General features: G+C 34.3%; 1 protein-coding gene across 13 annotated transcripts in view; it reads right to left on the minus strand.

The window, feature by feature from the left end:
- Positions 1-26406, minus strand: part of NRG1 (neuregulin 1) — a 209501-nt gene that overhangs the window by 21850 nt on the left and 161245 nt on the right. For 8 of the 13 annotated variants that reach the window (XM_079140225.1, XM_079140224.1, XM_079140222.1 and 5 more), the window contains 2 exons: positions 13211-13340; positions 1754-1812 (listed from right to left, as the gene is read on the minus strand). In XM_079140225.1, coding sequence (XP_078996351.1) covers positions 1754-1812; positions 13211-13340 — 189 coding nt within the window. Of the gene's footprint in view, positions 1-1753; positions 1813-2409; positions 2478-13210; positions 13341-26406 lie in introns of those variants that run through there. The other 5 variants (XM_079140223.1, XM_079140220.1, XM_079140216.1 and 2 more) reach the window with 2 other exon arrangements.

A 26406-nucleotide genomic window follows, 5' to 3' on the forward strand; every position in this document is an offset into this window, starting at 1 on the left:
ATTGTATTTATACAGTCACATGGATTTGCTAAATCTGTGCTATTTGAATATAAACACACATTTCTAAAAAAAAATGCTGGTCAGATATTCAATAAAATCGTTTTTTTTTTTTTTCCATTCTATTTTTACCTTCCATCCTATATACCTTTAAAAAAATTAGTCTAGAGCTATGGAGAGAAAATTTCTGCCTAACATATTTAAATATTTGTGAATACAATAAGACTATGTTTGAAAAACAAGCAATGCCAATTTGCCATTTTTCTTTTACAATAGATTATGATATCCTCTGATATGTAGCTTATGTAACTATGTTAAGAATTATTTCATTAAATAAATGAAAATTATGGGTGTAATCTCCCATAATGCATTCTAGAATTCATTCTGATAACTTTTATAACTGTTAAAAAATCCTTATTCATTGTGTGCAACAGAACAAGGACAAATTTCTGATTCTTTTTTAAGGACCCAAAATGACCAGCTTGTGTTACTATTTCTTATGTTATGAATTTAAACTGCAATAAACTATATATTTTTAAGGGTAAGCAACTGGCAGGAAGTAGCAAAACAGGAGTTGCCAACTCCAGCTCACTACCCACTTTTATAAATAAAGTTTTAATGGAACACAGCCGCGGCCATCAGTCCACGCATTTTCTGTGGTTGGTTTCATGCTACAGTGGTAGAGTTCTGAAGCTGTGATAGTCATGAGATCACTACAAATCCTAAAATATTACTATTTGAATCTTTACAGAAAAAATGTCAACGCTTCATCTAAATGAATAACCAAAGATGGATCTACGTCAAATATGTTGTTTTGAAAGTTACAGAATCTAAATCTAAAATCCCAGTTAACAAAAGGACAAATACATAATTTAATTATCCATATAATCGTACACAATGTGAATTGGATATTTTAGGAATGATTTTCCAAACATTATGAAGTCACAAAAATCCATTGTGATTTCCCAGTTCTCCATTAAAAATATATATTCTAGAGCTAGACGGTTATAGTTCAAAGTAACATTTAAAAAATAACTATTTCTTCCTAAATTTACCTTTGAAACTAACAAGAAATGCTAATATAAAGAGATGCTAACATAAAATGGTTTTTAAACTAGTTCTGAATTACTTGTTCCCTAAGCAACATAAATAGAAGCTAAGATAATTCATTTGTGGTGAAATGTTTGCTTTTAATTTTCCTACTCAATATTTTTCTTTTTTAACACCTATATGCAAACTGTTTGGTTAATGAAGAGAAACATCTGAACTCTTTTCATGATGTTTATTTGTTATAAATAACACACTCAGAACCAAAATTAACTTACCATCATTTTGAGTGCATATTGGTTACAGCTTAGCAACAGCCTTTTCAGGATGTTGACATAGTATACAGAAGATGGACTGTTCAGTGCAATGATTTTATTTTATCAATAAAAGTGAGACTTTTAAATGCCTTTATTATAATTTCACTGCTTGATATTTACTATCATTCTGTATCACATATGCAATATCAATTTCAGAAACATCCGGAGCCTCACACACCTATTAGTTTATCAGAGCCAACTAGTCACGAACAGAGGAAGTAATACAATCGCTTTTGTTAATGTTCTCATGCGACAGGCAGAGGCAGTCAATATTAGACCTGGTAAAACACATCTAGCTCTAGGTGAAATCTGAGGGGAGATGCAGCAACAAGAAAGCAGCACCGACTGAGCATGCTCCTATTCAGGCAGAGACAGAAAGGGAGTGGACGTACTGTAGAAGCTGGCCATTACGTAGTTTTGGCAGCGATCACCAGTAAACTCATTTGGGCACCTGAGAGAAGAAACAAAAAACAATGGTAGAAAAAAAACAGAGAAAAAGAGAAGAGGTGAATATATGCTAGAAAGAAGCTCCTTCTGTGTCATTTGACTGAACTTGGTGAGTTCACCCTCAGGAACTGAATCTTCGTTCTAATCATGGTTTTCAGACTCTGGCATTTCCCCCCAATAATTAAAAATTTGAACAAAATGTAGTTCTTGAATTTGTATGATAAAAAGATCCCAGCATTTTAAGTGACTTCTTTCTTTCAAAGGGAGCCACTTAAAATTAAAATCTAGTGTTTTATTCATCTCAGTTTTCTATTTGATAACTTTGGACAAAGATGTTGGGAGGAAGTATATTTTCATTGGTTTGCTGTCATCGATTGCCAGCATCATGGCCATCCCAAGTGACCATTCTTTTACATTTTATGACTTTGGGACTTATGCAGAGAGATAGCTAAAGATCATAGAGAATGGGTTTATGCCTTGAGTGGACAAACCATAATAAAACAAAAGGATTCAGTTACAACTGAGCTGTAAAAGCACCAAGTAGTAGTGATTGTTGCTGTAGTTTGGGGGAGAAAGCAAATTTCAGATTATTTTAACATACTTTCTTGGTTTTGGACTTTCATGGGCACATTCTCAGTACATCTTGCTCCAGTGAATCCAGGTTGGCACCTAGAGGGCAAAAATGTGATAAGCAATAGAACGCTAAAGACACTGAACTTTCAGACTGGTAATTTTCCTCCTACGGAATATGGAGACTCCTAAAATCAACCTGGTACTGAACAACATGAAGAAAAGAAACAGCACAACATTGAGAAGACCACACCTCATGAGAACTGTGGGTTACCAATTTTGGTTGTTTGCTTCATTCTTCCAAAGATCAGTTAACTGAAATTTAACTAGAGTGAAGTTGAAAGCTGAATAAGGGTGGCAGGGAGGGGCAGGTCTTGTTTTCCTTCTGACTGTGAGCACTGATTCTTTCCATGTTAAAACACTGGCTTTGGTAACAGCTTCCTTCATGATCTCTATCAAGAGATCTTGAGTTTTTTATGTTGTGATATCCAATTTTCCCATTATTTTATAGTTACTTTCTAAATTGTAAGATAAACTATTGAACAATAGATGTTGAACACTTTCATAGTCTAAGAAAAACTAGTCAGTAATCACTGTTTTTAGATGATATTACAAACTAAGCCTCATTTGAAATGTTGCAAGGCAGATAAGGGATTTTATTATCACAAATTTCACTTGATTATCCCAAATGAAAGATACACTTTAAAATTTAGAAGATATTTTTCTACAGAAATATTCAATAGATATCATCCTTCTATTTAAGGTAAAACTATTTTGAAATTACATATAATTTACATTTTATTCCATGAATATACTTACCTATCAAATTTTTGGGGTCTTGATATTATGTTGTTCTTAAGGTCACACAATGGGGCTAGTCTTAGATATGTGAGTCCTTTATATTTGCTTTGTTTGTGACTATTACTTAAGCATCTAAAGGATTTTAAATTGGATGCATTTTACCCAATATCATGCTCTAATAAATAAGTCCACTGAAAAATTCTAGAAAGCAAATATACTTATGGGTGGAAAAAAAATCTTTATTTAAATGCTCAACACCCATAGCCATAATTTTTAATCACTAATCATAACCATTATGCAAAGCAACTAATGTAATTTAGCTCTGAAAGCACATACCCAGTGCTTTATACAACCCTTTCTTTTCCAGAGTAAATAAGAATGAATGCTATCATTTTGACATCAAAGAGATGTGAATTAAACTATTTTTATTAATATGGGCATAATTTATTTTCCTGTCAAGTCAAAGTTAATACTAAAAAAGAATGTTACCACATGATTTGGTAAATGTAATTCTTTCAATTCATGAAGTATTGCCAGATTTTTTGCCCCATGAGGTTTTGTGTAGTATAATTATGATCACTAACAATAACATAAGTAAGAGTAAACAGCAAACATTTTGTATTGGTAGAACCCTTTTGAACTCTTCCAAACACATATACAAATGAACTGGTTATTTTCATTTAGAATAATTTTGCTGCAGAAAAGAGAGAAGGAGCTACTTAGAGAAGTGGTTATCAAAAAATCTCTTTTACCATGGAGGTTCTGGGAACTGATGTTCATCTTAATAGAATCTCTGTTAGAAAATCCTGACATCATTTCTTCTGAACATATTACCAGTTAGGGACAAGAGAACTCAAGTACTCCTAAAAATCATTTTTGTGAGCTGGGAATGTAGCTCAGTGGTAGAGTGCTTGCCTAGCATCTGCAAGCCCCGCCCCTGACAAAAAGTTATATTTTTATAAAATGGATTTTTAAGGCAATCTTAGAGGTAAAACTAACTGCAAATACCCCAGCAATTCAAGTGACCAGCAACAGAAGTTATCTTGTTAACTTTCACTGACATCCAAAGTTGTTACCAAATCATCTGGAAAGAAGCGGAAACTAACTGGGATAGTTTGTGCATAATTCAACGCACTGATTGCATGGAAAGCATATGCAAATGAAAACTCATCTGATATATAGCTTGGATGAAATTCTAAGGAATTACTTCCGAAAGGATAGGGAGACTGTCTGGCTTCTGCTGTATTTCTATTAGCGTTGTATATTAAGCATCCAATCTATCACTTTCCTGGAAGATATGAACATGGTAAATTTAATCTGATTTTGAAAATATACTTTGGCATGAGTCTCAGCAAATCTCAAGACTTTTATTTTGTAGAAGAATCCGAAGATTTGAATAAGAATCAAACACCTGCTTTAATTCCAGAAATACCTATCATTTGTTTCATTTATCAGATTAGAAGATGGAAATCTTTTAAAATTTTCAATATTTACTTTAAATATGATAATCTTTGTCCTACATTTGTTTTCAATGGAATGAAGATTTAGTTTTGTCTAAAGTCATAGGAACCTCTTCCAACTAACTATCCCGATCTTTACCTCCCCTCTCCCCGTTTCCACATTCTGGGTGAAGTTTCCTTTGTATGGTGCTCTCATTGCACCCTGTGCTGGACTGTTTACCTTGCACCTGTGTTGTGCTACTCTGTCTGTGCAAACAGTGATCACATTTTGACCATTTCCTATCTCTACTGCCTAGCACAGTGCCTGCCTGGCTCACCAAGCACTATCACAAGGTGTTTGTTAAACTGAATCTAAGATCAGAATACAATGTTTGATAAAGAACTGTACAAAAAGAAACTCATAAGAAAACAGATTTGCCAAGTACAGGTCCATCTTGAACATCTCTGTTATCTTTACAGTTTATGATACACTCTCCTCTGTAGACTCCTCCTGCAATGTTTTTAATGCAAGTGTTCTCCTTACAAATTTCCTGCCCAAAGTAAAACCCTTTAACAGTGTGTTTGTGCAATTTGGAAAGAGTACACAATTCTTTTAAGAGCAAGTGTATCATCTAAATTTAAATCTCGTGACTGAAACATCAGTGTACCTCAGATTTGATAAAGTAGTACGGTTTACTAACCAAGACTTCTGCTCAGCACCAATGAAATAAGAACTGATGTTTTCTCAAAATGGCATTTATTTACTATTGTGTTCACTTAGTCTTCTACAGTGCCAGATAAAATCATTTGATTTTTTAAAGTCCATATTAAGATATTCTAAAATTGAGGACTACCAAATTCAGTTTAGCCCAAAGTCCATGTATAATTTAGCGCTAAGTATCTAGCCTTTATGCCCACAGCTTTTCATTACTTGTAATGTACAGGATTTTTCTTTCAGCTACTAAGTGGTACCTAATAATTAGGTTCTCTATAAACCTTCAAACCATGGCTATTTTAGGGGCACTATCAATTAGATATACTGGTTTAAATTGAAGAACATAGTAACAATTCATTATAAAAACAATTTTGATAATATTACATGCTATGAATAACCTAACATGCTTACTATGCAATTGATTATCTATAGATGTATTTTGAGAATCAGCTCAGTGTTGGATATACTTTTAGATTTTAAATAATGAAATTATTTCTATTATTATTATTATTATTATTATTATTATTATTATTTTTGTGTGGAGACTCTAGACATCTTCAAAGATGTCACAGACTTCAAGAAACTTCTGGTTGCCAAGATTGGCTAATTTTATAAACCACGTATCAATTATAGTCAATTTATAAACCATTCTTAGACATTCTTTCTCTTTCTTTCTATTTTCTGGTGTCATTTTCACCAGGCTCTCCCTTGAGGAGCCAGGAAAAGGGAGACAGAGTCTGCATCCTATATTCCCTCACTTTTTAATCATTGGTTCACAATGAAATATTTGGGTAATTTAAAAAATACTCTGTCCAAAACGAAGAGGCCCTCTTGTCTTTTTGCTTTTCCTCAATACTAGCCATAGCATTTCCTTTTACACTGTACAAAATCTGAAATTATTTATTGGTATCTGCTTACAAATATTGAATGATGAAAATGCCAACAATTATGTATTGAGGGGTCCTGGTTGGTTTGTGTTAAGTGTCAAGGCCTTTTGCTGTCACTTGGTAAACTTCACCTGGCAGTGTATACACCAGCTCAGAGTTCTGGTCTGTTTTTCTATAGTATTATATTGCAAACCCTGACTTTTCTCAGTCCTTAGCCGGCTCACATTCTGACCAGAATTCGCCCACTCACTGGTTGAGTATCTGCACTGTAGATTATTCTTTTCCCAAAAGTATTGTTACTATTAGTCTGCATTTTTCCAAGATGAATCTTATTCTGTTATCAAACTTTAAGTGAAATTTCTTGAGGTTTGTATATGCTTTTCTAATTTGGGTTTTACACAAATGTTCTTTACAGTACTATCTGCAAAAGACATCCATGTCCTCAAGAGAATGCCCTCTTCAACATCATTAAAGAAAATATTAAATATAAAAGTTGCAATAATGTTTCCTTCAGATCCAATCTATACCTCCCCTAACTGTTCAGCTGGTGTATAGCTTTCTTTTTCCTTTTTATTATGTTCCTGGGACAAGATTTCAATTCATGAGATAACAGGATACACATAGTAGCCTCCCTGGATTCATGGGTAAATATTGAGGAAAAAAACAAAACAAAACAACTAAGTTGTCCTCAGTCTCATCAAATGGTGTAATTCCATGTCTAGGACATACAATCCCAATAATGAGGGTGGCAATGTTTATGAATGTCCTCCTTCTTGTTTGAACCCTGGTGCCCTTCCTAAAGCTCTGTTTGCACAGCTTGTTCTGAAATGCTCAGCTGCAGACTGAAACCCTTGCCAATGTTTATTTGACATGATGTATCCTTCCACTAGGGATCAAACAATTTCATCGGATATGGGATCAATCCGCATCCTATGCATCTCTACGTCACTGTGACACAGTGACATATTGGCTGCTAATGAGTGGTTTGGTCTTCCTCTCTGGAGATGCCCTTCCTTGTCTCATCAAACAGTTTAGGGGTTCAGAGATTTTTCATCCTATCTACTAGCTTCATTTTATGATAAAACATCTAAATATTTCCTTTGTACTTCAATAATTCAATATAAATATTTCAAAATGTTGCAGTTTATTTCAAATAGACAGTATGTACTTCAAAGTGAGGACTGTGTATTTTTTTCTCTTCCAACAGAGCCTCAGCCTCTGACTAGTTTAGGTCCCCATTATCTATTCCCTTAGTTCCTTAATATCCTTCACAGCACTCAGCACATCAATAATTTATAATTAAATCAATTATTTGAAACATGATTGTTATGTGCAATAGCCTATCATCTCCATGAGGCAGAGATCAGCATGGTTTTGTTCATTCCTTTTTCCTCAGCATGAGAACAGAGCTGACTCATGGGAGCTCAATAAATCCATATGGCTGCCTTACTGATTTTATGAGAAAAAAAGAAGAGCCACTTAGAACATTTAGTCAGTGTACCTGATTTTAGATAAAACTGCAACTAAATTGGTTCTTACAACAACAAAAGGATTTCTGTTCAATGTACCTTGGAGAGTCAAAGTCAAAATGAGTTCATAAATATCTAGTAAGCACAGAGAAGGAATATATATACACACACACACACATACACATATATATATATATACACACATCCACATACACACACACATGTGTGTGTGTGTGTATGTGTGTGTGTAGGTACCTCCCATCTTTCCAAATATATATATGTAGGACAGAAAAGAAATTGGAAGACATGGTTGGCTGAAGAGCTCAGTGTCCATAACCACAATAGTTCCACCACTTTCTCTCAAGCACTCAAGAGCAGACAAGTGCTATAGGGATGTGTAACATTCATTCAAAGAAAGAGCTCTTCCGGGGCGGGAATTGGAGTTTGCAGTGTGTTCTGACAGACTGGAATAAATTACAACCTGGTATGTGTCCCTTTATCTATTTCAAAGTTCTCTTTTTACAGCCATAATGATGAATCTAGGGTACACAATTATGAGTTTGGTTAATTATGTTAATTCAGCTACTAATAAATATTATATGTGTTATCATCATTAGTATGATAGTATTTATAAAACTTTAACCTTAGGTAGCATCTTTGACTTTCTCACCATATCTTACTTAGATCCAAATTTCTCCAGCCTGCTTGGTTAACCATCTGCTACATACATGGTGCCAGTCTCCTGCTCTGGAAGTTTAGAGCTCAAAAACTTGCTCCCCATCTTAGTTTTACTTTTCTTTCTTCCTTCTTTTTTTTTTTTTTAAACTTGCTAGAATAGAGCAGGTGGTCTAGGTAGGCATGTCATTGCGTTTCAGTGAAAAGATTATTGCAACCTCAATAACTGCCTGGTATTTAGAAAGATTCCACAAATGATGGTCATGTTTATAAAGTTTAATTTATTTTAGTCTTTTCTTTCCTTCTTTAAGTTCTTATTCCTTAATTATCAGCATTATACCATTTGTAATATGTTCATGTAATTACTTAATTTCCTTTAGCTATTTCATTTTCTTAAACAGACTAAGTTTCTAGGGACCAGAGAGATGCCTTATATTTATGTTTTAAAAAACGTGTGGTATATAGCTGATCAATAAATACATGTTAATTAATATTTCACTTACTGAGTTTAATTTATAGCATGTTAGTGTGACTTAATCTCCTATAGTTACATATTTTTCATGACTATATTTGTCTCTTACTAATGTATAATACAACACATGCCTACATGGTTTCATAAATATTAATCTACAAAATCACAAAAGTCCGTATTTGTAGGTACCATCTTTCCAAATATAGTTTGCTTGGTTTCTTGTTTTTATTTTTGCATAGAAGGAAGTTAATGATCAGAGATATATAATGATCTGTCAACTGAGAAGTTACAAAGCAAGCTTGTGGAGTCACAAAAAAACAAAACAAAAAAACAAAACTACCAATGTTAAAAAAAAGAAAAAAAATTGGGATTAAACATGATAACACTGTTAGGACAAGTGTATTTATTTTTCCAACGCCAACAGAGACAATGTAATACTACCATTTACTTTTTATTATAAGGGAAAAAAACCCCTCTATCCCCAGTGTTAAAAGTACTTTAACAGAAATGAACTCATTTAATTTCACTGATTCCCTAGGAAAAAATTTGGAGAACCTATTAACTCTATCTATAAATAAAGATATTGTCCAGAGAGTTGAAGTAAAAGGACTCAAGACATTTCACCAAAATTGGCGGTTAAAACTCTAATCCCTTCATGATGAAGCCCCATCTGTCCACTTGGACAATGTATCAGGTTTATACATACAGCCTGATATGAAAATTATTTTCAGATAAAAAAATCACATTAATATCTTCCAAAATACCTCCTACTGAAACTGTTCAGAAGAACAGATATAAGAAGGAAAACAAAGAGGGAAATCTGGACCATTTCATATTCAGTGATCTTGTTTCTTTGAGCTACATGACTACATACAGCATCAGAAAGTAAAAACTGGAATTAATCGTTCCTTCTCTTTATATAATCTGAAATAGTGACTATATTTTTTCCTCGGGATCAATTTTTAAATTACTGTTGAGCAAAGAGAAATATAAAAGATGAGAACCATACTGGAATCCCCACATGGTGCCCAGGGGGATGTCTGAGGAACCACTCAGAGAAGTGTTCAACTGTTACATGGTTAATCCATTTGTAACACCTTATTCTAAACAGAGGGACAAAAGAGATTTGCTGTAAAATCTTCTTCAACTCCCAAGAAGACAACAGTGGATTAGGTGACCAGAGAGACTACTTGGAAACTTCCACACTTGTGGTGTTTCTGAGTCATCTCTTCAGTCAGAAATAAAGCGGACTTTGAATGATGTGGCTCATGCCTCAGCAATGTTTTGCTCTACACAGCTGGGCCATATGGAAACTATGAACTGGCTTCATAGACACAACCACAATGAGCCAATGCAACATTTTTATGTTTTCTGTTTCTGTTCAAGTGGCCTAGTGAACAATATATTATTCCAACACATGGTATGTTATGTGACTTTGTTTAAATTCTGAGTAGTGATTATTTTTAATGCTATAGATGTTTTTAATATAGGGACTTTTAAAAATAAAGACACTTTCTTTAACAACAATAACAAAAATGGCCGGAACTATTTTGTATAGAAATAAACTCCAATTCTTCCTTCAAGTTACTGGCTTACTTAAACACGCTAATAAAGTCATCTATCAAAATTTATAGATGTCAAAGATTTTCTCTCCAAAAGGACACTGTAGTAACATATAACAACTTCCTAAAACATTTTAAGTACAAGGCAACATTTTAAGAAAGAGAAAAGGAGAGAAAGGAAGCATAATTTTTTCTGAGAATTTGAAGGCAAGTGTGATCCACTACTTTGGGGGATGCAAAGTAGTGCATCCCCCAAATGCTTTGCTGCTTTAATTATTTAATTTAATTTAATTATTAGACAAGTAACAAACAAGACAAGTAACAAACGGTTCACTTTAGGATTAAAAAACATATGGCAAGTACCTTTTTCTGGATTGGGCTTAAAATTGAATGAGAAACTGTGTGGGTGAAGAAAAATTACAGTTGTTGGCACAATACCAAGATGGAATAAATGAACAGCACTTATGTGATTACATGTTTTGTATAGGATGTGGGAGGGTTTCAGATAGCTGAAATTAATATATGGAAAATAACTGCATGGGTTCCTTGGAGGTATTCAGTAACTATCATATGTACTCACTCAGCTTATAAATCTTTACAAAGGCTATGATGAAAAATGATCATATTTCATTATTATAATTAAAATACAGAGGTCTTAGATATGTTTCTCAGGGAGTAAACTACAAGACATAGATAATATGAATACAATTGTTTAAAAGGGGGAAGAATTTAAGAAACTATGATTTAAATGTTTTTTTCAAAGAGATTTATTAAAAATTAGAAAAGAAAACAATTTTGACCATGTAATAAATTAACTTCATATTTTACAGATTTATAATTTCCAGTTTCTGGTATTTTCTATTTTGATTTGAGAAAATCTTATAGGAAATGATAAAATTTGTTCATGCCAATTCACCATGATAAATATGGGTCTGTCATATTTGCACTATATTCATGGTGAGTCTGTAAAACCAAAGACTGAAACTGACAAATTTTTGTTCTGACATAGGCATACAGAGAAGAATAATGTTAATTTTCAAAAAGTGACAAAAAATTAATTTTAAGCAATAATTATAGATGAAACGTGAGATAACAGAACTAAAGGAAATTAATCTTTTTTTTCTACATACTCTTCCATTTTTATCTTGCTTTACAAATTTTATGACTTTATCTACAATTTTACTTTGGCTTATGGCTATTATCTCCATGAAAGAGACATCTACTAACTGAGATTAGAATTTTTTTCTATACTCTTGTATTTTCCTAACAGGTTCTATTTACTTTTTGTAAATTGTCTTCATTGATAAAATCAGCAGTACAACCACCCAAATGTGTCCTCTTGTGGAACTGCTTCCACTCTTTAAAAAGAACTCTGGGGGCAAAAAAGAAACAGTTCTGGAAGATTCTTCTTCACAGCCATAAGTTCCCTTGGGACACACTATAGAGACACCTATTCTGACAGCTCAGGGGACAGCAAAATATTTCCTACAAAATGCCATTTTTGTTTGATATTAAATTTTGTATTAAATTTTGAAAAATATGTCTTTTAAGATGCACTTTATTATTAACAAGTATAATTAAGCTTTCTTAAAATGAATACAACATTTGTATTGCTATAGTGTAAAAGGCCTTGTTAATTATATCCTGCGCCTTTTCCTTCATGCCAACTCAACTGCCTTTCTAAAAGACTTGCTCTTCCTTGTCAACCTTTAAGTCACATGCCAATATTCTAGAGCAAGACACTGTTTTTATTTTTCCTCTTTTAGGACTAATCATTACTTTTAGAACAACACACACACTGCATGTTTGAATTATGAAGTGCCTGCAAAATGTGTTAGATGCTCTACAGTACATTTTTAAAGGAATTGCTCTTTAAATGCTTTGCTTTTGGGACACTGCTATTAGTAAACAGCAAAATAAATATTTTTTTATTCATATCAGTAAAATAAGAAGCATTTTTTACCAACATCAACTTATGAGTTCACATACTACATGGAAAATATATATGAAGAGTAGACCTGAAATGCATGGCACGAAAACCACATTTCAATAAACCTTATTAATTTTTACTATGAGGTTTAATTGTTTAATTCATGACAATACCTTTGTTTTATGCTTCCTGGTAACAGAGTATAAATGTGATCCTTCTTGATGGTATATCAATTCCTCCATGTCATTGGAAAAAAGGGACAATCTAGATATGTCCATAGATCATAGCAGTGCATGAAAGAACACTGCCTGTTATACACTGTGATGTCACACACACTGAGCACATTTCTGAACACATGCAGTGATTTGTTTTCCCACTATTAATATCAACCTAAAGTTCATATTATAATATGACAGATATATTAATAAAGAACCTTCTGCCCTTCTGCTTCCTTTAGTTGTCCTACTGATTTTGCAGGTGATCACTGGACTAAGAGAAGAATATTATCTTACAGCTCAGGATGGAGCGGTAGGTATTAAAAGTTATAGCCCCCAGTGATATTTGCACATCTCATTGTAACAATGAGGAAAACCACAAAACCACAAGGAAAAGCAACACAACAGATATAAAGGCCAAAAAAATCCAAACCAAATACAAAAAGCAAAATTCCACATACACTAAAAAAAGCAAAACCAATTCTGAATATAACAGAGGAAATAACAAATGGTGTGAATGTTTCAAAACACTCTACAAATTAAACAGCATTATTCAACAGGATGCAACAGAATTGGAAAAAGAAGCAACAATCCATGTCATGAGACATGGAATCACTCAGAATAAGAAGCTATGGATATGAGCCACAGAGAGGGTTTCTTTTCTTACTTGCACAAGTATCTTGAGGGGTTGGAAAGGTCTTTCACCATGAAGCACTCGCCTCCATTCACACAAAAAGTTTTCTCCTTCTCTGCACATTTTACAAGATGGCTGGTCCCGGTGGTAGATGTAGATGTGGCTGGATAGGAGATAAAGAAGAGGAAAGGTTCACATCTGTTTCTGGCCCCTTCTAAGCAGCCACTCATCTCAAATTATCTTCAGAGGAAGAGTAAATATAAAGTACAGTGAACTTCACCAATTTCAGATTTGACAAACGATAGAGAAGAAGTTAAGTGCTTTCTGGGTGTAATTATTTTCAGCAAAGCTACAAAAGGTGTAATTACAGAGTTAATTGAATTCTAATTGAATAGGAAAAGGGGATCAACGTTTTTTACATACAGTATTATACCTTTTAAGGTAGTTGGAAAAGAGGGTAGATATTAAGTAAAATTCATTTTCCAGGAAGGCTCAGAGTTAAGATATCAAGTCATGTCTATGAAGCTCAACCTTAATGGCAACAAATTGGCAAAGGCATTTATTTTGGAAATTATGTTTAACATGTATACTGACTTTATGGGGTTTTTTTTGACAATGTATAGCAAAGAAAAATATTAGGTGGTTTATGTGTTCCAAATGAAAAAAAATTGTTAATTGAATATTATATATTAACATACAAGTCTGAAGACATTTTCCACAATTTCTAGTCTACTATTCTACTTGGAAAGTCTGTTTGATGTTTGATTGCCAATATATTTGTGCAGAAATGGAAAGACAGTGTAAATACGTCTACAAATGTAAAATAAAGCACTACAAAAAGTATCTTAAATTAGAAACATACAAATGAGTCTTTAAATTTTGTCTCCAATATCTTCATGTGATAACTTGACATTTTACTTCTTAAACTTCACAGTTATGTGGATATAAAGTTGAAAATGCTGCCTGTGCCATTGAGGGGACAAATTAAATGAACCTTGAAGGGCATTTTAGTATCAGGACTTCTCCTCACTTACGTCACTGGAAACTGAACAGTGCTCAGCCTCAATCAGAAAAAGTCTAATTTCCATAGTGTTTAACACTGATATTGTCAGATAAGAAGGAAAATGAACAAGCCAGCAAAGACTCTCTTTACTCTTTCAGGAAAAAAAAGAAGTCTACATTGAGACATTTTATTCTATCTACTGGTTCATTCCTTTACATTTTTAAATTCTTGCCTTCCTTACTAATTTCTAATTATATTTGCATGTGTTTCACATTCTCTCACTTATGCTTACTTGACCTGTCATGTACTGTTTTTCTATTTTATTCTGCCATTTTTTTTCATTTCCACCCGAAGTTCATATTTTGTTATGACATTCAACCTCATTTATCTGCTCTTCTTGGTTTTATTTTATTGTTCAGAATACTCAACATCTGATTAATTTTTCAGTTTCTTAATTACTCATAGGCTATCTTGTCTCTTAGTCTCCTGTGTTAGAAGTAATAGCAAAAGAAGGTCAAAACAATGTGGACTCTGTTTCAAAACCCTTCTACAAGCTTTGTGTCCTAAGCCACCCAGCTGCTCAGTTTTCCCATGTAGAACACAGGAGTAATGACAATCTCAGAGAATTTTTTTTTTAGAGATTATAAGTAATCTAGGTAAAGGAACTGGCACAAAACTAGCATTTAGTGAATGATATCAAGTAGAGGTGAATTTTAATTCTGGTACTCAATAATCATAAAAAAATAAAGCCTGACAATGGATATCTGGTGTTTCAAGGATGCATGCTCTTCTGCTACTCTTGAAACATCACTGCAAAAATTAAGAATTGGGACAATTTTATTTATTTATGCATTTATATGTGTGTGTGTGTGTATATATATATATATATATATATATATATATATATATATGCATTTATCTATTTATTTAGTGTTTGTGTAGAGCTAGGGATTGAACCCAGGACCTTATGAATGCTAGGCAAGCACTCTATCACTGAGCTATATGCTCAGCCTACATCAGTTTTTTAATTACTCCAACAAAAAGACTGTTTCTCATCTTTTTCAATATGAATTTCTAAGTATCCTTTACACGTCTACCAGTCAAACAAGGAATGAAAGACTATGAGGAGAGGTGATTTTATCATTTGTTATCAGCTATACTGATATAGTATTTAACATCTTTATCAGAATGAGGGGAATGTAATTTGCATCTTTTGGTCTATAAAAATCATAGACTAGACAACATTACACTATATCACACAGCACTTAATGTTAACATAATATTATGTCTTCATGTGAAAAACTGTGGTGCTATATATCAATATTTTCATCCATGGCAACTGCTTTTAAAAGATATTAGGGAGCAGTTTGCCTTAACTGGGTCAGGTTTTGTGCTTAAGACTTTCAACTGCTGACAGCATTCCATGCAAAGACAAATTGGGCTGGGTCTGTTTTCTGCCCAAAGCAACAGCACTGATGGGACCACCTGCAGCGTGCTGTCACCATGTTTTCCTGCAGGGTGATGCTGAACCACAGGGAAACCCTAGTGGCATCTGAATCCCTGACAGGTTGCTAAGGAATTTCCTTCACCCAACTGAGCAGCAGACACTAAACAGGCTCTTTCACAAAAAATCTTGAGACTTTTACAAAAACAAAAGGAAACTCCCCACCCTGTAATGCAGACACTACACATAAATTGTAAACTAACAATAAAAATTAGCTGATCTTGTGAGATTATCAAAATAAGACTAATAAATGTACATTAAAAGTGGAAATAACTATTTTTTGTCCTTAAGAAACAATTCTTTTTGAAATGATTATCTTTTTATGATGCATTCCTGAAGCACCTAGCTCTGACACAGTCTGTTGAAAAAATTTTAGATCATTAGTTTAAAGTAGAAATGGGACATTTGATAGTAAAAGGGATTCTTAGAGGGAAATGAAGTAGCAACTATCTCACACAGTTATAGACTGTTGTGGTTAGCACTTTTATCCCTTAGCAGCCTTGAGATTTAAAAAAAAAAAAAAAAAAAAGAATCAGGAATTGTAAAACAGCAATTGACTCCCAGGTGATGCAAAGTGTGAATGGAGTGGATACAGCTGGTCTGAGCCAACAGCAGACAACAAGAAAAAGCTGTGATTGTCAGAAGAACCCAGGATAGAGATGGTGCTATACACACACTTTTCAGATTTTTGCCAGGTTTCTTTCTCCTCTCCTAGTTGAACACAGTGTGCTGTTGTGCTGTTAATCCTAAGCAAATCTATAAATTTTCCAGTGCTATCCTTTCTCTTTGGATTACGTTGTATACTGTATTGCTAAGTCAGTTCCCATTTGGTAATTCTGCCCCCTAACAATAAAACAAACAAATCAAGCTATGCACATTCCATTTTTCCCCCCCTGGGGAGTTAGAAGGAGACTTTAGAGATAACGCTAAAGATTTTGTAAGTAGAATGCATTTCAATGTATAAAAGATGGCCCCCAGTAGTTGTTCTGGGAAGGCAGTAAAATAAATTTTGCTTATTCAGTGCTTAATAAGCCCTGTCTCCCTTGGCCTTGTGAGTAGTTTGACACAATTTAGGCGTTATCTTCTAATCAGTGCTAAATGAATGGCAATTAAGAACACTGCTAAACATGACTCCATCACTTTTACATTTGCCATCTGTATGAAGTCTTTATCACAAACACACTTTGCTTGGTAGGTTAGATACTACAATACTGTAAGGAAGAAAGAATAAATAAAGTGGTAATTTATTAGCAAAGAATGTCTTTGTCTCTAGAACCAGTTTGTCTTGGCAGCACAGATCAGAACAAGTGATCGTCCCCATGGAGATAGGACAGTTCTCTCAGTTGAGGATTGGAGATTAAGATAACCAGTTAGGAACTGTAAAATCCTTTGTTGCGCTATAGGACTCCCCGCTTCTTTTCTTACTTCCCTCTTCCTTCTTTCTAGCCTGATTTCCTCCTTTCCTTCTTCCCTCCCTTCTTTCCATCTTCCTTCCTCCCCCCATCCCTTCCACTCTTCTTTATAGACTGCTCATTATGTGCAAGAAATAATGGTAACAAGTAAATTTACTAGAGTTAAAAATTCTGAAAAAAATGACACTAAAAGGGAACCTTTATAGATAAGATGTAATGAAATGAATACTGAACCTACTCATCTTGAGAAGAATCAAGTCTAAGTGCCAATACTAGCTGTGTAATTCCTGCCTCGTGACCTACTTCAGTAAATTCAGCAGCACAAGTGAGACATCCAGTGTTGTGAAGTTTGTTAAAATACATTGGGCCACAACACTGCACACAGATGCATGCTACAGTTACTACTATTAATGGCATCAATATTGCACAGAAAAAGGAAAAAAAAAATCTGTAAAGGTTCTGGAATCTTAAAAAATCAAGTCTCAAGTATTATTGTGTTATTTTATAGTTAATTCTTGTATAAAAAAGAGAACTGAGAAGGTCTATTTTAGAAGGGAAATCACTGAATAATAGTAAATCACTAAGAAATATCAGTAAACTACTCTAACTTAACATTATTGTAACTGCCTCTCGGCAACTTATAACCACTAAATTTGCATATAAATAAAACTGAGAAACAATGTAAGAAAGAAAACTAACATCTTGGTTACATGATTATTTTGTACTGTCAAAATCTACATAATTCTGCAATACTTATGACAACATTTCCAAGTTATATGCATTAAGCATACTTACAGTAATGTCCGTTATTATAACAGTTTAAAAACTACAAAATATCTTAGTGTGTGTCTATAGTATATGGAATATAATATAAACTTTGTTTATAACTTAACATTCAAGAAATCATACCTTTACTCACTGTTGTAACTATACTTAATAAAAACTTAAGTAATAATTAAGTATTCTCTGTTCATTACTAATTATTTCCCCCATGAAACAACAGAGTATTTCCTGCAGGGAAATTTTCTGCTCAAGACAAGTTAAAAAAAAAAAAAAAAATGAAATAATGCTGAAAAAAAGGATGACTTACTTCCTTGTTTCTTTTAAATGGTGTTTTCCTTGTCAGTGAAGTAGACAACACCAATAGACCAAGACCATTACACAAATGCAAACTGCTGATAAGAAGTCATTCTTTTCTTCTTTGATAATTAGCAGGAATTAGCATGAATAAACAGTGTATACCCCAAGGAGTCATCATGAGATCATGTCTTTCCTGATGAACTAATTTTTAGGACAATTCTTAATGATTTTCTTATAGAAAATTAAACTAACTGCACAGTTATATCATTGAAACATACATTTTTAATATACTAATGTTAATCAGCTAATTACTGCAAAACTATGGACTTTTTTTAGCCTTACCTGTGATATCTTCAATGCCTATGTATTTAGAAATCTGCATGCTTTCTTGCACTTTGATTTTCCAGTTTAAAAAAAAAAAAACCCAAAATGATTATTCTTGCTCAGAATATGGCTCCCCCACAATTAGGTACTAAAAGCACCTGCCCAGTGTGAAGAATGTTTAGGTGGCTCCTGAAGCAGAAGCTGAGCAGTTTAGGCTCTGCTACCTCATGCTGCTTCTCTAGATGCCAAGGGAATGATAGGTGCAGTCATTAATTTTCCAAAGGGAAAGTCAGAGCCAGACTGGGAACCACTGAAGCACTGTCATTCTGGGTTGGCACTTATTTCCATGGAGTAATTCAATCCTTTGCTGAATAGCAAATAGGTACTTGCAAAGGAAAAAAAAAAAAATGACAGGAGGTGATAAAAGACATCCTTCCAGACTTGGAGGTTACCAGAGCCCAAACTGTAACTGAAAGTAATAATCCATTTCTCTTCACCTCCCCTATATTGAACTGATATGGAAACCAAGAAGGGGTCTTGGGAGTAGAGCTCAGAGGTAGAGCACTTGCCTAGCATGTGCAATGCCCTGGGTTCCATCCCCAGCACTGCAAAAAGAGGGGTTGGGGGAGGAAGCCAAGAAGAACTATCCTGAGACACCATAAATGGAACCAAAACTTTCAAAAGCAGAATTAGGGCATCTGATTTCATGGCCTTTCGACTTTTCTCTAAGCTGGAACCACTTAGGGGTTTTGTAGACTACCTGCAAGATGGAAGGTTAACAGATTTCACTGATGAACTTGGGTTTTTTATACCACTTAGACACAGACAAAATTGTAGGACTAGAAAAGACCTGAGCACATTTTATAATTTATCCTCTACTTTAAAAGAAGATACAGATCATCTCAGAAGAGCAGTTCTTCAGTCTTTAATAAAATCTCTTTAGCCAAGAATTCACAAATGTGCACACAGGAAGGCTTCCCAAGGTCATAGCCTAAGTGAATTAGGAAATGCCTGTCTTTTGTTTTGGCAAATGCATATTGGGTCTGAAGAAGGTTAATAAGGCTGACTTCACATATCTCTCTCCCTTACAAGTTCTCTGTGAAGAGTCTGATATTATTTCTTCCTTCTTTAGCAGAATGAAAAGTGACCTTTGGGTGTTTTTCCTCATAAAACAAAATTATGTTTTTTGTTGTAACATTGATGTCATTTGTAGCTAAAGAGAAACTGGATTCTAAATTCCCAGAAGTTGCTGAGCAAATGATTTGGTGTCATTAGACAGTGTTATCTTTGGAAAAATGATCACCAGGAAAGGCTATTTCTCACACATACATGTTGTTGGCATTTACTTTTTCCTGACAGAACATTTAATGCAGGACATAGTCTAATCATTCTACTCTGCTGCTTAGAGAGTAATATCACAATGACATCTTAGAGGATGTCATGGCTTTTCAAGGAAGAGGAGAACATCTTTGGATATTTGCTTGGGTAGAGCTACAACAAGAAAGCTACATTCTTTTCTTCACAAAGTCAATAATCTTTCCTAACTAGGAAGAAAAATCCAGAAACACAGTTCTGCTATATAATTTCTACTAATCATGGGCAGTTTTATATGAGTTATAACATTTCCATAGTCAGGAATCCACAAACTTTCAAGCTGTCTCTTGAATCTATTTCCATCAATACCTATTCCAAAGGAGTATAATCCATCTAGCTTGCAGAGCAAATATTAGCAGTCCATTTGACTGGCTTAATTTGATGTATTCAGAGATCTCAAGGCTAAGTTTGAAACTGCACAATCTTTATTATCCTCTGCATTTTCTATGGGGATCAGTTTGGATGGGAGAAGTTCATACAAATGTAGGAAATGTTAACCTGTCAATGTCCTAGCTAGTCAAAAACTGAACACAAACAAAACAAATCAAAACAGAGGTCTGAACTCTCAACAACGATCAAGGATTCAGTTATTCAGTCAGTGACTGAAATTACCATCTGACATTTAAGAAGATAGGTTAATTTATTCATCCACTAAATACCATTATAAATGAAAGCAAATGAAAGGTCAAAAGAGTGAAATCATGAAGCAAATTCATTATTATATTCAACAAATTAAACAACAATCATGGCATATCAAAAATTAGAAGCCATGTGGTCATTTCAATAGATACAGAATCAACATTCAGTGAAATTGTCAATTTCTCTCAAACTATCTATTGAGCATTTTACTATCCCAAAGCAAACCTGAATTTAATTAAATATCCATATACAAGTGCAAACATACAGGAAATAAATTAAGTAAGAGAACCACACTCAAAGATACAATTGAGGAATGCTGTCAGTTAAACCCAGACTGTGTAGAATTCTATAGGACAAATAACCTGGTTTCTTTAAAAACAAATTCATGAGAGAAAAGAGACAGAGCTAGAACTACAAAGAGTTAACAGAGAAAAAAATCCAAACTATAGGCCCAGAAAAGGAAGTGAAAAGATATGGATTAATCGTAATGTACGAACCTTGTTTGGATATAGCGCCAGCTATTATATTTATGAGAGGAAATCTGACCACAATATAAATAATAATACTCAGGGATTACCATTAATTATTGTTGTGTCAATTGTATCACAGTTGTGTTTAAAAACAGAAATAGTCCCAATCTTTTAGAAATACATGATGAACATATAAAGATATTAAATGATAAGATGTCTAGTAAGATGGAGGGAAAGTGATCAAGTGGAACAAACTAGTAACTGCTACCGTGATAACAGGGTGACATGGGTTTCACTACGCTGTTCTTTGTACCTTCATGTTTCATATTCATGTTTGAATGTACATTATATATAATCTACATTTAAATATAAGCTCATTTGTACTTAAAATTTAAAAATACAAATACCGACAGATTTTTCAAAACATGTCTTTATAAAGTAACATTAGAATGATACTCTATATCATCCCAAAATATCTACTTTTAGCCAACAACCTAAATCATGCTTGATGCTGTAACTCTCAGGGAAGTTTCCATGAATGTCAAGAACTAGCCAAGGACATTGACTATCAGAAATACTATTTAAAATTTAACTGAAAATTACAATCAATGCTATAAGGCAGGAGTTAAAAAACACCACTGTCATATAACTTTAGGGAATTAGAAAACAAAACATTACTTGTCGATGACATGATTAGGAAGCAGTATTAACTAATAAAAAAATCCAATGAAATGAAAGGATATCCACAACAACAAAGAGTATAAATCAATTATGTCATTAAGGAATAAATCTAACAATAAGTGTGCAGAATAGAAAGTATTTTAAAAGGGTGATTATTAAAAGGGATAATTAGGCCTGTGACTATGGAAAAGAAGATACACTGGTAAAGGGAAAAGCAAATAAATTTGTGAAGGGAGGAGAGGAAATATGCTCAGTGTAGATAGCAGTTCAGTTTGACTAGGACATGGTTAAATAAGAAGTTAATGAAGATATAAAATATTATTATTATTAAAATAATAATCAGAGAAGTCCTTGATACCCCTGGATGAAACTAAGGTTTAATATGTAGACCACAAAGTTAAGTTTTTGAGTAAGTTTGTGATTAATAAGATTAATGGCCTATTTCTTCATCTTTGGAAAAACAGAAAATGGAGGTAAGAAGACCAGTAAGGAAGTAATTCCAAAGGTGTGGTAGATGAGAGAGAGAGAAGGTGTCCAACCAGCAAGATAAGGACAGGAAAGAAGAGGGATCATAATCAGGAAAAAGCACTACTTTGTATTTATATACATTAAAAATAGGCAGATGCTAAGTGGTAGAGTTCATTTGTAGCTTACACCTTGTATTGCACCTTTTTAGGAGGTATTAAAACTGCCTGACACACATTTTCTCTTTACTCTTTACACAATCAAGGAAACACCCACCATATTAGTAGACAGAGGTCCATTCTCCATACTCAATACTCTTCAGGAGAAGCAATGTGGGCCGAACACACATTACTTATGCTTTCCTAGTTTGCCTCTATCACGTGTCTGTTGATACAGAGAATTCCACTAAGAATACATGGCACTGGGGCTGAGGGTGTAGCTTCATGTACAGCACAGGCATAGCTGTGTATAGCCCTGTGTTCAAGACCCAGAGTGAACAGACATGAAGATGGTACTACAGTTGTTTTGAAATGATGTTTATTAATCAGATGATACCCACAGTCATGTTTTTATGCATTAGGAAAGCATCTTCATGACAAAAAATGATTTCTGATGAATGTTTTAAATAATTTAAAACTCTCAGTGCTTGGCATCAAGAAGCCTCCTGAAGAATATTGCAAAAATGATTCTAGGAAATACAGACACACTTTTCCAAATACTTTAGGTCTGAGCCAGGCATCTTTGAACAGTGGCTCTGAACAGTGGCAAGGAGCCTGAATAATATTCCTGGGAACAGTCCTCAAAGTTCCAAATACACCCCTCTAAAACCTCGGAGTGCACACTGCTATGTGGTATTTAGCTAAATTACTGCAATTCAGTGTTTATGTGATGGTTGTGGACATAAATAGCCAGTTTCCGTTTTCATAAACACAACATTTTCCTTACAGAGGACAAAGGTTGCTGCGTATGAAGGAATGAAGCAGAAACTGCATGCCATAGCATATGAATCTTGCTCTGTAACACTTGGCTAATTTCAGCCCATAGATTTTCTCACAACTCCCAGTAGTTCCTTGTTCTTAGGTTCTTAATCAGAGTAGCAAAACTTCCCTCCCTGGAATATGATGTGTTATGAAACATGTATCTGCAGCTTTTAGGTTCCCAGTACAAATCCTAGTTAACCAAATAAGACATGGAAACCTACTTTTTTTAATACTATATTGACATGTCATACATGACCAATTCTAACAGGAATAAAACAAGGTTTTAAGAAAACATAATTTTCAAATGTTTCACCTCAAACAAACGACTTCCTTTTTTCCTTCTCTCTAAAAGGCTAGCTGACTTTATAATATTTAATTCATAGTAGGACTTGTTTCTCTAAAGAGACTATTTATTTCGGTCTTAGACATGGAGGTAATATTTTACAGGCAAATCCTGTGCCTTTACAGGAATAGAGCCAAAATGATAAATTAACTTTATCATGTCTGTAAGAGCCTTCCCTGAAACCCTGAGTGATTTTTTCCCTCTCTCCCTTTCTCCCTCCCTCCTTCTGCTCTGTTCCTTCATTCCTTTCTTTTTCTTATTTTAAATTTCCAAGCTTCTACACTTAAATTTAACAGGCACCTGCTTTTCTACTGTTTGCACTAAACATTTCTTAATGGAAAGTAAACAGGTGCACACATTGAACTCTCTCCAAATTACACAACATTTTTTTAACAACTAAGTCATGCGTTCAGCATATTCCTATCATCATCTGGCCTTGGTGCCTAAAAGAGGTGAGGCCTTATTTCAGTTTGCCTGGCCATATCCCTGCACCATTAGTAAGAAGGTCCCCATCTACAGGACATTAGTTACAATATGTGAGCTTTTTTTTTTTTTTTTTTCCTGGTAGTGCTATCTTTGTGCATTAAATCACCTAATAAAATACTTCTAACTCCTGAAACTATTGTAACTCCAAGAAGCTAAGGGCTTCTCCTCTTCTTTTAAATCACAAGCCATTTTTATAGATACTATCAGCATGTATTTATTATAGGTCTTTGGTCTTTCCATCCATTATTACCAAGGGGCTATGCACTCTAACACTCTCACATGGACCTTCATGGAGCAGGGGAATCAAGACTGTTCAGTGCTCTAAGGGAGCCACAGGCCCACAAAGCCACCTAAGCATTCAAAACCAAATCCTAGTCTGTCCATTTCTCCAATTTAATTCCTCATATTCCCATAGTTTCTGAAGCAGAATCAAATGTCCTCACCTGAGATATGTCATCTGTTCAACAGTAGTTGAAAATACTTGACAATAATACCAAGTGATATGCACACTAGGAATCTGCATTCCTTGATGCACATAAGCACTGCCAACATCCAGGGAGGAATTTTCCAATCCCCAAAACACAGATTTAATGACTTCCAAAATGGATTAGTGCAGAATCCAAAATGGATTCTGAACCTCACCATAGGAAGAATATAGAAGACAGGCAGGTTCTGGTGATGTTCCTAAGAAAAACCGTAGCAGGAAATAAGATCCTGCTAATAAGAAGAACCAGACCTCTGCCCCCATTCTGGCTGACTCACACCATTTTCCCTTAAGAAGTCCTAAATTTTGCAGAATTTTGAATACAGCATATTTTTATTGAAAGACTTAGCGATTTTTCTTCCTTTCACACCTTTTTGGTGTGTTGTATATTTCATCATAGGGAAGTAATCGTCTCTGAATAAACATCAGTCACAGGAGGAAAGTCTCTTCTGTCCAGGGACTCCTTGATCTTAAAGCCTAAAGCTATGTACCAAACGCTCTAATGCTTGAATTTTTTCAAAGCCCGAAGAACTCAGGGAAGTGAGTCATTGTTCTACAGAAGTTGCATAAGTCCCAGGAACTAAAATTTATAATAAAAAAAAGGAATTCAGCAATCCTTCACTTGCCCTTTCATATTGTTCTCCATATGATACTGTCCCAATCAGATCTGTCAGATGTGGATACGGATACATCACATCCACTGGCCTGGGCCTGAGGCTCCTGCATGGAGTTAACTCCCACTTGTACAAGTAGTCTGTGGGTATGTGTGTGTGTGCATTCCTATGGGTGTGGCTTTCCCTTCCTGGAAAAATGCAACTGCCTTGTCACCCATTAACTGAGAGGCTGATTTTTAGTTTTTTGTAGAAGAAATGACAGGAACTAAAGGACACATTGGTCAACAAGGATGCAAGCTACTTTGTCCTTAACCATATCACATCACTCCTGTAATCAAAGCTCTCTTCCTACAAGTAGGAATGTGCCCAAGATATCCATTATTTCCATTCTCTTCTCAATTTTGTTTACCAGACTTTTTTGTTGTGTTTTACTCTAAGCAATTGACATTAGTTTTTATGAAGTCAAATATAATTTAAAGCAGGATGAATATGAATTGATTCACTAGTTAACAATACTACTAAAACAGATGATTATTTTTTAATGTTTATAAAATATGATTTTTATCCTTTGCAAAATTCAAAGCCTCTAAGTACCTGCCCAGGCATCATTTTTGTTCATGCATCTGTTTTTTACTTGTTGCTTTTAAGTTTGTTTGTTTTTAGGATCAAAAGACCATTTCATCTGTGAATTATTTTAGTTGCAAATAACTAATATGAAGGTAAAGGAGCAGAATAGCAGGGTGAAACAGAATGGAAAATATAAATGAATTCACAGTGTCAAATTATTTCTGCTAAAATCAGAACAAGGCGTTTGCAAATCCATAGTAATAGCCACAAGAAAATGCTGGATATACATATTTTAAGAAAAAAAAAAACTTATCTATGAATATCAGAGAAAATAAATAAAAAGTAGCCTGAGGCTGGATGTTTGAAAGAGAAGGAGACACTAGGAAGGATATGCTTAGCAGAAACATGGCACTTCTTAGGACCTAGACCATGAGCCTGAAGTTCAATTCAGTAGGGAAGGTCTAAGAGTAGTTTTGTTAAAGTCAGTAGATTATAATAGCCTTCAGGGACTAAAGTTAGGTAGACACTAAAAAGTGAGGTAGATACTACAGGATTTCTGATGCCCAGGGCTGGTGACTTCCTTTAGTTTGTTCCTTCTTGTTGAATGCTGAATATGCCTTAAATGGACCAAAGATAAGCTGCTGTGATTTACAGTAAACTCTTGCTTCAAATCTTGATGTGAAGTTAGAGATTCCTAGATAGAACTATAAGAGAAGACTCATGGCAACAAAGAATAACTTAGGTGAAAATGTCTTCGGTGAAACTGCTGAACAGACATTGTGATCTATATTTCTCAATCACAT

This window comes from Sciurus vulgaris (assembly GCF_902686455.1).
Source record: "Sciurus vulgaris genome assembly, chromosome: 5".
In the NCBI taxonomy this organism is placed as follows: Eukaryota; Metazoa; Chordata; class Mammalia; order Rodentia; family Sciuridae; genus Sciurus; species Sciurus vulgaris.